The sequence below is a fragment of the Myodes glareolus genome, chromosome 20, assembly GCF_982192425.1.
Source record: "Myodes glareolus chromosome 20, mMyoGla1.1, whole genome shotgun sequence".
Lineage (NCBI taxonomy): Eukaryota > Metazoa > Chordata > Mammalia > Rodentia > Cricetidae > Myodes > Myodes glareolus.
This window is the reverse complement of record NC_142045.1, coordinates 46,007,805-46,023,744: the sequence shown is the minus strand read 5'-3', so window position 1 is coordinate 46,023,744 and position 15,940 is coordinate 46,007,805. Positions and strand designations below refer to the sequence as shown.

The 15,940-nt window shown below is 34.9% G+C and overlaps 1 protein-coding gene across 10 annotated transcripts in view; it reads left to right on the top strand.

The window, feature by feature from the left end:
* Bltp1 (bridge-like lipid transfer protein family member 1) overlaps window positions 1-15,940 on the top strand; it is a 182,171-nt gene that overhangs the window by 148,247 nt on the left and 17,984 nt on the right. For 8 of the 10 annotated variants that reach the window (XM_085682396.2, XM_085682395.2, XM_085682390.2 and 5 more), the window contains 11 exons: window positions 1,701-1,954; window positions 4,226-4,441; window positions 6,115-6,295; window positions 6,705-6,906; window positions 8,499-8,660; window positions 9,104-9,243; window positions 10,403-10,604; window positions 11,947-12,147; window positions 12,984-13,163; window positions 13,922-14,059; window positions 14,935-15,192. In XM_085682396.2, the coding sequence (XP_085538522.2) occupies window positions 1,701-1,954; window positions 4,226-4,441; window positions 6,115-6,295; window positions 6,705-6,906; window positions 8,499-8,660; window positions 9,104-9,243; window positions 10,403-10,604; window positions 11,947-12,147; window positions 12,984-13,163; window positions 13,922-14,059; window positions 14,935-15,192 (2,134 nt within the window). The remainder of the gene's footprint in view (window positions 1-1,700; window positions 1,955-4,225; window positions 4,442-6,114; window positions 6,296-6,704; window positions 6,907-8,498; window positions 8,661-9,103; window positions 9,244-10,402; window positions 10,605-11,946; window positions 12,148-12,983; window positions 13,164-13,921; window positions 14,060-14,934; window positions 15,193-15,940) is intronic. The other 2 variants (XM_085682393.2, XM_087899523.1) reach the window with 2 other exon arrangements.

The window sequence follows — 15,940 nt, the reverse complement described above, 5'->3', positions numbered from 1 at the left end:
ATGTACAACACCAGACATTTAATCTTGCCTAGAATTTTTCTTTCAGATTTCAGTTTTACAAAAGAAAATTGGCAATCACTCCAAATATGTTTCCTTGTCTTTATTTTTTTCTGACTTGAGTCTCAACATGCATTCCATAATTATATTGTATTTGATCTCAAAGCAATTAGAATGTAATACAAGGTCTGGACTCATAACTTAGCAGTTAAGAGCACTTTCTACTCTTTTAGAAGACCTGGGTTCAGTTCCCAGCACCCACATGGTGTCTCACAACCACCTATAACCCCAGTTCCAGAAAATCTGATGTCCTCTTCTGACCTCTTTATTCTTTGCACACATGTGGTGCATATCCATGTGCTTAGACACATACATATACCCATAAAAGAAAATACTTTTCACACTGTTTTGTTTCGTTTTGTTTGTTTTTTCAAGATAGGGTTTCTTATGTATTCCTGGTTTACCTGAAGCTTGCCTTATAGACCAGATTGGCCTCAAACTCCCAGATTCGCCTGCCTCTGGCTCCCATGTGCTGTAATTAAAAGTGTGTGCCCCCACCATCCTGCTTAATATTGGTTTTTTTTAAAAAAAATGATTGATAAATAAGTTTGACAAAGACTTTACTCTGACACGTGTGTGCTGCCACCCACCCTACCCCACCCCACCTCCAGCACACACAATTAACTGTAAAAATAACTGAAGGTAATTTAGGTCCTATTTTTAAATAATAATATACCCCACTTATATAAAAAACCTTAAGTTAGATAACATGAGATTAAATATTAGACTTGGAAGTTATAAATTAGATAATAGATTATGAAGGTATAATTTTATATAAAATAAGTATCAAACAAAGAGGTAATACCCTACAGAAATTTATCAACTTTATTGAAAGATGTCCTAAAATTATCTATTTATTTATTCAATAACACCTTTATTTTTTTAAGTGGAGAACACCTGATTTCTACAAATGTTTACTGTTTTGATTTTTGTATGAATCTTACAGTAACATCTAGTTTTTAATAATAAATTACATTACCTTGCTAGTTGCACTTTATTGGGACTAATCAGGTTTAGATGGCACTGAAGCAGCATTAGTTGGAAAACTGAAATCAGCTCAGAGCAAGTTTTGCTGGCGTTTGGACACTTTAAAAGTGTGGCCTCCAGTAAAATCCCAAACTAGAGGTACAGTATTTTAACAAGTTATTTACTTAAAATACAGCATTGCTAGGTTTGAGTAGTTGATACATGCTTTATTATTCAAATATTTACATATCTTCCATCAATCCATGAAGGTTTCATTTTAGAGATTTGTCCACAGAAGCTCCTTAGAAAATGTCTGCACTCACAGTCTCTGTGCTCATCATGGGCTGTTCTTCCATTCTGATTTATGGTCGATTTTTTTCTTTCCTCATAATCTGCTTCTGCTTTGTGTGAACTGATTAAAGTGTGATCTTTTATGTTCCTCTAAAGTAAAATGACGCTGTGACTTTCAGGTGTCAGTGGTGACTCTGTGGTCGTCCTTTCTCCTTCTTTGGTGTGCCTGCCATTTCATATATGTCCCTGAGCCAGACCTTCCTTTCAGTTCACAATGAGGAAATTCAACTCAGAGAGTCTAAATGTTTACACTTAGATCTTTCATATTTTTAATTGAGAGAGAGTTTGAAAAAAGTCTGATTTGTATTTACAATTTTTATAATCAGTTTCCAGAGGAGACAGAACTGGATCTTTTGTCAGTAACTATTGAAGGTCCATCGCATTACTCATCAAACAGTGAAGGATCATGCTCGGTGTTCAGCTCTCCCAAAACCACAGGAAGCTTTTCACCAAATGTCCCTTTCCAATCCGAAGATGGCCGACGGGATGACAGTCTGTCTTCTACCAGCGAAGACTCTGAAAAGGATGAGAAAGATGAAGACCGTGAGAGGGAAAGATTCTATATTTATAGGAAGCCCTCGTGAGTAGCTTTTTATTTTAAGATCTGTAGATGGTATCAAAATCTCGACATAAGCCTAAGGCATTTTATCTAGCCTAATATTTAACAAGCCAAGCATGATGTCACATACCTGTAATCCCAGCAGTGGACTCAGGAGTTAAGATCCTCTTAGATTACATAACAAACCCTACTCCAACCTGGGCTATATTTGACTTTGTCTCAAAAATATAAAGTCTTAACAACAAATTTAAAAAGTATTAAATTTTGCGTAATTCTAAAATTTATATCCATAATTTTCTAATGTTACTTAACTTTATATGGTAGTATTTTCCTCAAAATTTAAATGAATTTATTTAAATTATTTCTCCATGATAATACCTGCCAGTAAAATGGAGATAGAGATATGGTTATAAGTTTAATAAAGAAAAAAACAATATTTCTCCTGGGCTTAATAAAAATAAAAAGAAACATATAATTGAGAAAAGTAACATATAGTTGAGAAAAATAATAAATAGTAAAGGTAAGTATGTAGCAGTGGATAAGGATTTCCAGTCATTCTTGGAAGAAATGAGATGAGATAGTGTCAATGAAATAAAAGGTATATATGTATGAAGTCTTACTGAGAATGTGTCCTCATAAGGAGCTAGAAGGGCCTTTAAAACCACCTACCTCTAAAGCCTTCTTGAGGAACTGTCTATTTAAACTGTAAGCTCTGTTTTCTTTTTTGCTTTTTGAGACAGGGTTGGTGTGGAATATTATTTTAACTGGGCAAATATGTGTTGCATTTGTTTATGCTGCAGAATACTACTTTTAACTGTGTAAACTTATTTATGCTGCATTTGTTTTGTTTAATTATGTAATAATATGTATTTGTATTTGTTTCACCTTTCTTACCTAAGGCACCTGATTGGTCTAATACAGAGCTGAATGGCCAATAGCTAGGCAGGAAAAAGGATAGGTGGGGCTGGTAGACAGAGAAAATAAATGGGAGGAGAAATCTTTGGAAGAGAGTAAGGAATGAGAAAAGGAGAAGGAATAGATGAAGGACACACCCTGGGCAAGAAGCCAGGCAGATGCTAGCCAGCCAGCCATAGAGAAGCAGTGAAAATAAGATATATAGAAGTAAGAAAGGTAATAAGCCCTGAGGCAAAAGGTAGATAAAGAGAAACAGGTTACTTTAACTTAAAAGACCTAGCCAGAAATGTGCCTAAGCTGGGCTGAACATTCAGAACTAAAGAAAAGCCTCTATCATTTGAGAGCTGGTTGGTGGCCCAAAAGAAAAAGCCTGATACACAGGGTTTCTCTGTGTGTCAGCCCTGGCCGTCCTGGAACTCACTCTGTAGACCAGGCTGTCCTTGAACTCCACCTGTCTCAGCCTCCCAAGTGCTAGGATTAGTCTGGCTATAAGTTCTTTTTATAATTGGGTTTTGGGTTTTTTCCTTTTTTCTGTTTAGCTCTATGAGTTTCTTATGTAATTTAGAAATTAAATTAACATCTTGTCTTAATTCATATGCTGCATTTTACTCTGCTGATTATTTCCTTTGCTCTGGAGACACAGCACTTACTTGGCTTGATAGAATTTTGTCTGTTTTTTCTTTTATTTTTTTGTGCTTTTAAAATTGTGGTATCAGTGAAATCATTGTCAAGATCAGTGTCATAGAAATTTTTCCTTTGTTTCCTCCAAGGAGTTTTACCATAATAGGTCTTATATTTAAGTCTTTAGTCTAGTTGGAGTGTTTTGGGGGTTGTTTTGTTTTACTTTTTCTTCTTAGGGATCAGTTCCTGCTGTGTAGTCAGTCTGACAGCCTCCTGAGTGCTGTGATAGCAGCTTGAATGAATTTGTGGAGCAACATCAGGATCAGTGTCATCACCGTTGTGTGTGGTGTTCAGTTCCTTCACATATCGAAGACCTTTTCATTTTTCTTCTCTTCCTTTCCCTATTCTTCTGCCTTTAAATAAAAACATGAAGCCAGCATTTAGATTTTGCAGTTTGTAGAAATGAGACCTCTTCCAGAGAGTATAGTTCGTACACTGGTGTTCACGTTCATTAATGGTTGTGTTTATGCCTGTGCCTTCATCTCCTAGCATCCACTAGCAGATAATGGTCAGGCCATAACTGTGGCTCCATTAAACTTGCGAAAAAGCTTCAGTTAGTGTTAACTAGTTGAATAATTTCTATTATTTTCTAAAATAATAAAATTTCTCTGCATACTATTACTCACATTACACTGGAAAATAGCTCATTAGGAAGACTTCAGTTTGCTATAAGGAATGCTTCCTTGTTTTCTGCAGACATACCTCTCGTAAGAAAGCCACAGGCTTTGCTGCTGTTCATCAACTTCTTACTGAACGCTGGCCTACAACACCAGTCAACCGAAGTCTTAGTGGCACAGCTACTGAGAGAAATATTGACTTTGAACTTGATATACGGGTAGAAATTGACAGTGGGAAATGTGTCCTCCACCCGACCACTCTTTTGCAGGAGCATGATGATATAAGTTTAAGAAGGTAAGAGACTAGCTGGAAAAGCTCCATGGAATTCATTAGCTAGAAACACTGTTCATATACCATGAATTATCACAAACTTTCCCCTATTCAAAACTATACATTTAATTTAAAAGAAACTGGTCACAGTTATAGATTTGTATAACATACAATTCTTTAGAACAAATACATATTTGTTCTAAATGTGTATTTATTTAATAATAGTATGTATGCAGTTAAAAGTGACTATGTAATTTAGAGATTGGTAAATATTTTAATTAAAATAGACCTTTAGACTGAGGATTTTAACCCAGTGGTAGAGTGTACCTATTGTCTGAGTACAGGATTTAATTCCCAGTAGCACATACCACACACTTACACACATATATAATTGAAGAATTCTTTGGAAGTCTTTCAACAAGCCTGAATTTTTTTTCTTGCCTTTGTATTGAATACATTTTTGTTTTAAAGAATAATTAATGCAGGACTCTTGATTAAGAATTTTGATGTTTACAAACAAATAAGAAAAGACTGAAAGCAGTTATGCAAATAGGACCTGACTAAATAGAAATATTCAGTATATAACTGCAAGATTACCACTTGTTTCTATCATTAACTAAATGATGATATAAACAGATTTGGTATTAGATTGTATTGTGTGTGTGTGTGTGTGTGTGTGTGTGTGTGTGTGTGTGTGTATTCATGTGTGGATTATGATGTGCTTTTGTGTGTGGAGGTTGGAAGCAGACTGAGGTATTGATCCTCTGATACCTTCCACTCTGTGTTTTAAGCAGGGTCTTTAACCTACCTGGCAACAGCTCACCAAGTAGGCTACAGTGACTGAGCAGAGAGCCCAAAAGATCTTCCTATCTGTAACTACATAGCACTAGGATTATGAGTGTGTGTCACCATTATTTATTTTCTGGGCTATGAGGCTTAAACTCAGGTTCTCATGGTTGCTGTTCAAAATACTTTACTGACTGAGCCATTTCATCAGCTCTTTCCTTGAATTTTCTTCTTTCCTCGTCAAATAATTAGTTATGAAAATAAAGTAATAGTTACTAGAGAGTGAGAAGGTAGAAATGTAGGAATGGAAGAATGCTAACAGCTGCTGAAATAGTCAATAAAGATTCTCCACTCCATTCCCTTTATTTCTTTATATATCTGAAATAAAAGATTTTAACAGTCTATCAAATGAAAATTTTACAAAATAAGAGGATAAAAAACACTTTAGACAATTACAGTATCTTATAGTAATGGTGGCTAAAGAATAACTGGTAGGCTGTTTTAATTGAACCATAAAAGACTGTTAATGTTTAGCTGCATTTGGTTCATCCCATTATGTTTAAGTGATACAGTTGTAAACTTAGCAAAGAATAAAGGCAACTGTATATGACTGTGCACACTTGTAATTTCAGCATTTGTAAGGTGGAGGCAGGAGAATGCCTAGTCTTACCATGACCCTGTCACAAATTAATCATACATACATACATACATATAGCTAGCATTAAAACATAAAACATTATCACTTCTCTAAAACATTAACTAATCTAACTAAAAGTTCTGATCTTTCCTTTTTCAAATTTTTTAATTACTACTTTTTATTTACTATGTAAATAGAAGCTTGTTTTGAAACAAAAGAAAAGAAAGTTTTTTTAAAAAAATAACACCCCTCCCTTTTTTTTTTTTAACTGTAGGAGTTATGATCGAAGTTCTAGGAGTTTAGATCAAGATTCTCCTTCAAAAAAGAAAAAATTTCAAACTAATTATGCTTCTACCACTCATTTAATGACGGGCAAGAAAGTGCCATCCTCTCTACAGACAAAGCCCAGTGACTTAGAAACAACAGTGTTTTATATTCCTGGAGTGGACGTAAAGGTAAAAACCTGATTGTCTGGAATAAGAGACTAGACCATTAGTAGCAGTGTTTATTTTCTATAATATATTGTCTTTTGCTTGTTTTATTAAAAAACAAAATGTTTTATTAAAAACGTAATGTAGCCATAGTCTGAATATGAGATTATCTAAATTGTGGCTCACCATTTTGCTCATACATCTTTTCCTATGAAAGTTTGGTAGAAAGAAGTGATACTGATATTAATAGTAGGTTTGCGTACTGTAACTTTATTAAATGATAATGTTTTTAATTTCTAAAATTATTGACTTTTAGACTGTTAAGCTCAAAAGAACTTTAAACATGATCTAGATTGATCTCTTTAATTTAAATAATGTATTTCACGCTGTTTCCTCGTCTAGCAAATTTTTATTTTGAATTTTCTTAATACAGTTGCATTACAATTCTAAGACATTAAAGACTGAATCACCTAATGCCTCCAGAGGATCTTCCTTGCCTAGAACACTCTCCAAAGAGTCCAAGTTGTATGGTATGAAAGATAACGCAGCATCTCCTTCTTCTCCTCCTTTACCTTGCACTGTCCAGAGCAAGACTAACACCTTACTTCCTCCCCAACCCCCACCTCTTCCCTCAGGTATTTGAGACTGCACTGTCATGCTTTTCTTAAGTTTTAGTTATTCTCCTTGCTCTGTTTAGACTTTTCAATTCTTTTGTTTAAGAAAGGACATAGCCTTGTCAGTAATGACTGTATGAAATCCACCTGTGGGAACATCTGTAGAAACAACTACTTCAGACTCTTTCTTGAATTTTTATTACATGAGAACAAGCTTAGTAAACAAACCACACTTTAGAACAGTGTGTATTTGCCAAGGGTAGTTCACGTGGTCACTAGGAATCAAATGTACACATATATGAGTATACTGCAATACTTGCAGTTATTAATTTTCTGTTCTAACACAGCGGATTACCCAAAACATATAAACTTAATCATAGTGCCTTCTTGATTTTTTTTTAAAAAAAAAAAAAAGAGGAATTTGCCTTGATAAATCTCAGCTTACAGTCTTTGATGACGTTAAAGTCAAGATGCTGGCTAGGCCACATGAATACTTGACTAAACTAGGAAGATTTTCCATCCTGTCCTAGTCATGTGACTGACTGACTGACTGACTGACTGGGACATCACATGTGGGCATCTCAACTGGGATGGGAGTATTTTTATGACATTGCAGTTCACAACCTTTGAGCAGAATGATCAAAAGAAGAGCTGACTGAACCTGCAATTCTTAATAGCTTTAAATGTCACAGAGTACAATATTTAGTTTCTTACTGGTTGTGCAGACCATTGTGGATGAGAACTAGAGTTCCTTGGCAGCCATCTTGGAAATGGCTACCATAGCACATAAATGATACTTTACACATGTGTGTGTGTATGTATGTATGTATGGTAGAATTTCTAACATAGGGACTGTTAGAACTGGCAAAAATCATTAAAGAAGTTTCATTTGAAAATTTCACATGATATATCAACCCTTTAAAATACTCAGTAAAGAATCATGATAGTAATGTCTAGTGCTAACCACTTTTCAATTGACAAATCATAACTAGATCCATTTACAATGAGGTAGATGCTGGAATTCCATTTTATAAAATGGAGAAAGTTAGGGCTTACAGATTTGGGGCATTTTTAATATTTATACAACTAATGTTTAAATTGGGTATTAAAGACAAAGTTAACTAAGACTTTGTTAGATATTTTTATGCATTTTATGAAGCAGAAATACTAGATTTTATGAATGTGACATGGCATCCTATGTATTCTCAGTGTGTATATACTAAGCGTAAAAAAATCCAAAAGCTGTGATAGTTTACTTCCACTTTCCACTAAATCATATTAGTCAAGCTTTGCTATCTTTTTAAGTGAACAGATGGACTAACATCAGCCAAAAACTTAGCAAAAGTATAAAATTGAAAATTTGGAACATAATCTGTAGCCTGCCATAACTAAGAATAAACATAGTATTATATATAAATCATTAATGATACTTGTAGCCTAACAATGTATCATTTCTATCAGCCTGTTTTTATTGTTTTCTTATGTAGTCTTAGGTAAAATACTTCACTTAATTAAGCTGTCATACAATTCTAATTTCTCATTAACTTGCCATGTTTTGTTGGGACATTTTATTGAATTTCATTCGATGTACATCATATTTATCAACTTTCTAGCCAAAGGAAAAGGCAGTGGAGGAGTAAAAACAGCCAAGCTCTATGCTTGGGTAGCACTTCAGTCATTACCAGAAGAAATGGTTATTAGCCCTTGTCTATTGGACTTTCTGGAGAAGGCTCTGGAAACTATCCCAATTACACCAATTGAAAGGAATTATACAGGTAAGTATTCTCATATACGTTCTGATTTTAGATCTTATTAGAATTTCTCAGTGCTATTAAATGTTGTTGTATATTCCATTATAAGACAAGTTACAGAACTGGAGAAGAACCAGAGAGGTCATCTCACTCTTTTTTTGCAAGTGAAGAACCAAGCTTTTTGATTTCTCTTCAAGGGTACTGCTAAATAGTGACAACATTAATGATTGATGTATTTCTTGCACTGGACTTTCTTTGTAGGCAAGACATAGGTGCTGTTTTCTGTGTATAGTTTGTGATGTGGAAGAATTTAATTTGGGAAATGAACATGAGATTTGAGTAGGCAAGAATATGTAAATGGACAGACTTAAAAGCAACTTTCTGATGTTGATACTAGTTAGAGAGAGAGATCTTCTAATGATTTGCTCTTGATATGTTATAAAACTTGAAACTAAATATTTTAACAGCAGTCAGTTCACAAGATGAAGATATGGGACATTTTGAAATCCCAGATCCTATGGAAGAATCAACAACATCCCTAGTGTCATCTTCAACGTCTGCTTACTCTTCCTTCCCTGTAGATGTTGTGGTTTATGTTCGAGTTCAGGTGATGTGTGTTATTTCTTCATAAAGACAATATTGTATTTGAAATGTCTACATTATTTCCGTTCAGATTTTTTCTGAGTCATAGCTTTACAAACGTTTGATACAATGTTGATAATTCCTGAGAAGTGTATTTAAAACTGTATGTATGTGTTTACTATTCAGAGCAGTTTCATAGTTAAGAGTTTTCCATTTCTTAATCTCAATCTTCTATTAAATAAAGTTTTAAACCTTTTGAAAGCATTTTATTTCTTTACTAGTGTTGTATTCTTAGCTCTCACCATTATGTTTCTTTCTGGGCAGATTTGCAATGAAATTAAGATACAATAATGCCTTTTATGGAGTTTGTGAAACTGTTATGTAGTTTTATTCTTTAATGCAATCTTATCAATATACCTTTAGGAATACATATCATCCTTTGGTTTTATCCATTTGTTAAAGAGGATTAGAAAGATGTTTGTGTCCACTCTTCAGGTTCAGTTAAATTTTTAAAATGAATCTGTAAGAATAAGAAAAGCGCTAGTGTCATCTGTTGCAGGGTTCTCTACAGTGACTGTTTGCCAAAAGATCTCTAGTCTGATACTTTGGAGTTTTGTTAATTCTGAAAAAATATACTAAGTACTTGAAGGTTTGTAAAAACCTTTATTACTAACACAACAGTGTTTTTAATTTTTAAAATAATTAATTTTAAAGATTAGTTCCTTTAAAAGATTGGATTATTAGCAAAAATACTATGAGCATAAATATGTTTAAGGTGCTGAATTATCCAAATGTCAGTGAATCTTCTTAGCTTGTTCTAGACAAGATCTCAACTCAGTAGCCCAGGCTGGCAGGTACTAGGTTGACCTTGAACTCACAGTAATCCTCCTTCCCCATAGCCCCAAGAGCCAGGCATTAGAATAAACTCTATGTCTAGAATGTTTAGCTTCATAAAGATTGTACCATTTTGTTAATGCATTTTGGTTTATGTGCCATCCTTCTTTTTTGTAAGTTGTGACATTAGATTAAATTGCTTTTAAATATCAGATGATTAAACATAATACATTTGGTGTATATGAATGTTTAAATGGAAATTACATGTAACTTTTAGAATCCAATATGAAATTGTTTTGACCATGCAGTTCCTAGAAATCTTTTTTTCTCTCTTGCTTTTTATTCTTTAGCCTTCACAGATCAAATTTAGTTGTTTGCCAGTATCAAGAGTAGAGTGCATGCTGAAGCTGCCATCCCTGGACTTGGTTTTTTCTTCAAACCGAGGAGAACTAGACACTTTGGGGACTACATACCCTGCAGAGATCTTGTCCCCTGGTGGTAATGCTCCTCAGAGTGGGACAAAGACCTCTGCTAGCAAAGCTGGAATACCAGGTATAGAAACATTTAAGTTGCCTGATACAAATCCAAGTATTACATAAATTTTAGCAGTTATTCATCTGTATTTTACGTAGATTTAGGAAAGCATACTATTAGAGAATTGTGACATTTGAAGGAAAAAAATACCAAAGTTCTAGGTATATTTCATGTGTTAATAGAATGAGTCCCCTTTAATATATATATATATTAGCTCAGCGGTGGTTGGATAGCGCTATAGTTTGAGCTTGAGTGCTGCTAAAAGCACTGTAACAAGAACACTCATAGTTCACACATTCATGTGCATTTGAGTGTTTTGTGTTGTGTTGGATTTTATATTTTAGGAACAATGGGTTTGCAAATGAAAGTAAAAGATATGTTTTTATAAAAATATGTTCTTTTCAAACATTTACCAAGTTGCACTTATAATTTTTTTTCTGTTTCTTTTCTTTGTTTTTTTTTGTTTTGTTTTGTTTTGTTTTTTGGTTTTTTGGGGTTTTTTTAGGGGTTTTTTTGTTTTTGTTTTTGTTTTTGTTTTTGTTTTTTTTTGTTTTTTTTGTTTTTTTTGGTTTTTCACGACAGGGTTTCTCTGTGTAACAGCCCTGACTGTCCTGGAACTTGCTTTGTAGACCAGGCTGACCTCGAACTCACTGAGATCCACCTGCCTTGCCTGTGCCTCCTGAGTGCTGGGATTAAAGGCATATGTCACCACCGCCTGGCTAGCACTTGTATTTTTAATGATAAATATTACTTATTGCTGTCTACCTCGTTTGTTTCATGAAAGGTTTTATTGTAAAATATACTTGAGGATTTCTTGATGAGGTAACACTCCTTCCTCACTAAGAATTCTGTGCTCAAAAGTCAAATAGAAATACAAATATAAATAATAGCAATATTGACTAGTTTGAATGGAAATTGACAGTAGAATTGAAATGTAATTAAAATGGTGATTCTTAATCAAGGGCGGCAGACGCCTTACAGTTTTGGGATTTCATAACTGAAAGACTTTAACAGGAAACTTGTGAAGAAACAAGGAACACTGTGCGAACAACCTGCCAGTCTGAAAACCCTTCTTTCTGAGAAGAATTGTTTGGTTTAAAATGCTAGAAGGGCCAAGGTTGAACTTACTAAAACAAAAGTGTAGGAATGAAATCCTAAACTCCAGTTTCAAAAGAAACATGAAAGCTGTTGAATAAAAATCAGCCTTCAGATTTGGAAGGGATCACTCAGGTCCTGTTTTTTGTACAAATATCTTGAATTCAAAATTTTATCCAGATAGTCTCGTGTTTGCCTTTTGAGAGCATGTTAGTGCTTATGGACTTGCTTGTGGCTGATGATGTTGGATGTCTCCTATTTACAGGCTCATCAGGATTAGGCAGCCCGCTTGGCAGAAGTCGACACAGTAGCAGTCAGTCAGATCTCACTGGCTCCAGCAGCAGCTCATCTGGCCTGAGCTTCACTGCATGCATGTCTGACTTTTCCCTGTACGTGTTTCACCCCTATGGTGCAGGGAAGCAGAAGTCCACCGTTTCTGGTCTTACATCTGGATCCGGAGGACTAGGTAGATTTGCTTGCTTGTGTCTTTTGTTACATTTTTTAAAGTTTTCTGTTCTTAGACCACGGTTGCCTTAAATAATAGAATAATAGGTATGAACTATTTTACCTCTCTCTCTCTATTTCCAAGACAGGGTTTCTCTGTAGCTTTGGAGGCTGTCCTGGAACTACCTCTTGTAGACCAGGCTGGCCTTGAACTCACAGAGATTCACCTACCTCTAGCCTCCCAAGTGCTGGGATTAAAGGTGTTTGCCACCACCACCCTGCTGATAATACCTATTTTATGAGTAAAAATATGAAATGAAATTGAGATAAACTGATTTTATAAGGATTTAAAACTTAAGAATGCTTGTTAAGTGATATATATAGCATAATATCTAAAGATACAATTTTTATATTACATTTTTAAGTATATTATCAAATTACTTTGCATAAAACTTTAGTCAATGAAAAGTAAAATTTTAAAGTATGTAGGTTATGCTTGGTAATTTTAAATGAGATTATTAAGCCAGCATTTAGTAAAATAAAATCTGCATTTTAAAGCTCAGGCTTTATTAATGAATATTTCTTATATTTTTAAAAGTAAATTCTAGTTTTTGTTGTTGGAATAAGCTTATTAAATTGCTACTCTTGTATACAGACTTCAACCTATCAAAACTGCTCTGAAGAATGCAAATGCTCATTAGGTTATTCTGTCTAAATTTTTGCTAGTTTAACTGCATTTGAATGGTGACATGTTACAGAATACTGGATAATTTTCATTAACTAGTTGTCTGCATATACATACATCTCTTTGCATATGCATACCTGTGGATGTTTTTCTTATTTTGGTTTTCTTCTTAGGAAATGTAGATGAAGAACCTACGTCAGTCACTGGTCGAAAAGACTCATTAAGTATAAACCTTGAGTTTGTAAAAGTGAGCTTGTCTCGGATAAGGCGCTCAGGAGGTGCCTCATTTTTTGAAAGTCAGTCTGTAAGCAAGTCTGCAAGCAAAATGGACACTACATTGATCAATATATCTGGTATTCTGTTTTATAGTTCTTAATTAAAATACTATTATAAAGAATTAAACAATGGCCTTTGTTTTTAAGGTGGCTTTGAGCTTAGATGATTTGGAGGGGAAGGTTAAACCCTTAACTTAGATAACTATAAAATAAACTAAAGTGAGAGTGGTTGTAGACCTATCAGTGGGTCAGCTGACCACCAAGTCTGGAAGTAAGGGCTCAGGTACTGTACACTGGAAGTCATCAATAGGTCAGTCTAAAGAAGCCGTGGAAGAGGAACAGAAGAGAAGAAAGGCAGAAGGGGAATGATGACAAACAGAAGCTCTAAGGTGACCATAAGGGAGTTTTTCTTGTGAAAGTTTCTGCCCTGGAACAAAAAGGGAAATAAGAACTCCCTCTCATACAATTATTTGGTTTACAGTTCTCTTTGTGCAAGTTCATATTGTAGCTCATACTGTTGACTTATTTTTCATATTTGAGAGGAGCCCTGTGTGAAACTGAGAGCTTGCCACATAGTTAACTCTAGAACTCTCTCATAACTGTGACAGAACCGTAACTTGCCATCTCCCCAGGAAAAGGACGCAAAGCTAATGATCTTACAATGCACTGTTTCTGTAATTTGAAGAAAGAAATAAAATCACTTGTTAGATACAATGTAGTCTAGATTTTATGGATTAGAACAGTAGGTATAATACCGTGTCTGATAACTAATATATAAAGTGTTAAACGATCTGGAAGTCTGTTCTAAGCTCTAACAAACTTTATTTCTGCATCAGCTGTGTGTGATATAGGGTCTGCTTCATTTAAGTATGATATGCGCCGACTCAGTGAAATTTTGGCGTTTCCAAGAGCCTGGTACAGGAGAAGTATTGCAAGGCGCCTGTTCCTTGGAGACCAAACTGTAAATTTGCCAAGTAAGCTTGTTATCATAATTAGGTTTCTTAGTTTGGGCTAAAGTAAACAAGATCCATGATTGATAACACAAATTTTGATTTACTTTGTAAACTTTACCGTGTAATTCATTTGTTTGAAAGAATGTCTATTGAGTCCCTCCAATGGTAAGCACTGGACATTCCAAACAAATAAATGCCTTACCCTCTTCAAGATTACCTCCTAATTGACATTTTATTTTGTAATAATTTATTCTGTAATCTTTGTAAATTTGGAAGTGCAAGTATACATTTAACTATTACTAATCATAGTTACGCATGGAAAAATGAAAATATTGGAGTTTTACTACCAATTTGCCTCCATCTCTTTCTTGATCTTAGATGTTATGTTCCACTGAAGAGGTTGTGGAAGTTAAGAGTACAGTTGGTCTGAAACAGTAAAAACTGTATTATAATGTCATGAGTGGGTCTACTTTCTTACCTGTAATGGGACCAAAATATCTGTTTTGACCTTCTCACTCAGTTTCTGTCAGAATTAAGTAAATACTGGATTGTTCTTTACAAATTATTTACTGCCATACAGTTGCAAAATATGGAAGTAGAAAGAATATGCAATATAGTGAGAATTGGTGTCTGGGAGAAAGGACTTTTATCACTTAATGGGTTTTATTTTGGTTTTTTTGTTGTTGTTGTTCGTTTGTTTGTTTTTGAGATAGGGTTTCTCTGTGTAGCCTTGGCTGTCCTGGAACTCACCTTGTAGACCAGGCTGGCCTCAAACACACAGAGATCCGCCTGCCTCTGCCTCCTGAGTGCTGGGATTAAAGGCTTGCGCCACCGTTGTCCAGCATTACTTAATGTTCTTACCTGTGACTTTATTTTGTTTTCTACTGTTGTACCAGCATCTGGTCCAGGGACTCCTGATTCCATTGAAGGGGTTAGCCAGCACCTTTCTCCTGAGTCATCAAGGAAAGCATACTGCAGGACCTGGGATCAGCCAAGTCAGTCAGCCTCTTTCACTCATATGCCTCAGTCACCCAACGTGTTCAATGAGCACATGACCAATAGTACCATGTCACCAGGGTCAGCAGCACAGAACCTCAAGTCCCCAGCTTCCATAAGATCAAGGAGTGTGTCAGACTCTTCAGTTCCTCGAAGAGGTAATACTGCTTTTTGTTATCAGTGACCTTCCTGGGTTCCTAAATTAAAGATCTTAATCACTAGGAAAAGAAAACAGTAACAAAAAAAAAAAAAAAAAAAACACTAAGTACCAAACACTTCAGAGCTCTGCCTGCAGGAGAGTTCTGTGGATATCTATTAGATTTACAGAGTTACAGGAAATGTGGAGTTGTCATATTGTCAATATACTCCCTAAGGACAGATGCTTTTAAAAACATTCCAGTAATGCTGTGAATGTACCAAAAGAAGGTTTGATATTGAAGAAATAAATCTTTATATTGATTCAGTTCATTTATTTAGTCAGTGTTTTTCCAACTCATGTGTGCCGGTGTTGTCTTGTGGTTATGCCTGAATGTATCAAGATGATACGGTTCTTTGTACAACAGAGAATAAAATATAATGAGCAAAGTCAGTACTTGGTTTGCATACTGAGTTCATTAGATAAATGCCAGGTACTTAGCCAATGCCTGCATTTTAGAATGGTCCCTGCCTTTGAGTCTTCTGTTTGACTGAAACACTGTTTGCTCTTTTATAAAGAAAATCTTAGGTGATGAAATATCTGTGCATCTATATTTCATGCACACCAAAATTCCCTCATCTCACCTGTTTTAGAAGTAATATGGCAACTGTTAAAACATTTGACTGGTGCAAGACGCTCATGTTTACCTTTTGGAGTATGGAAACTAGTAGGTTTTGCTTTGTAGTAAGCTTTGATTTGTGTGAATAAGT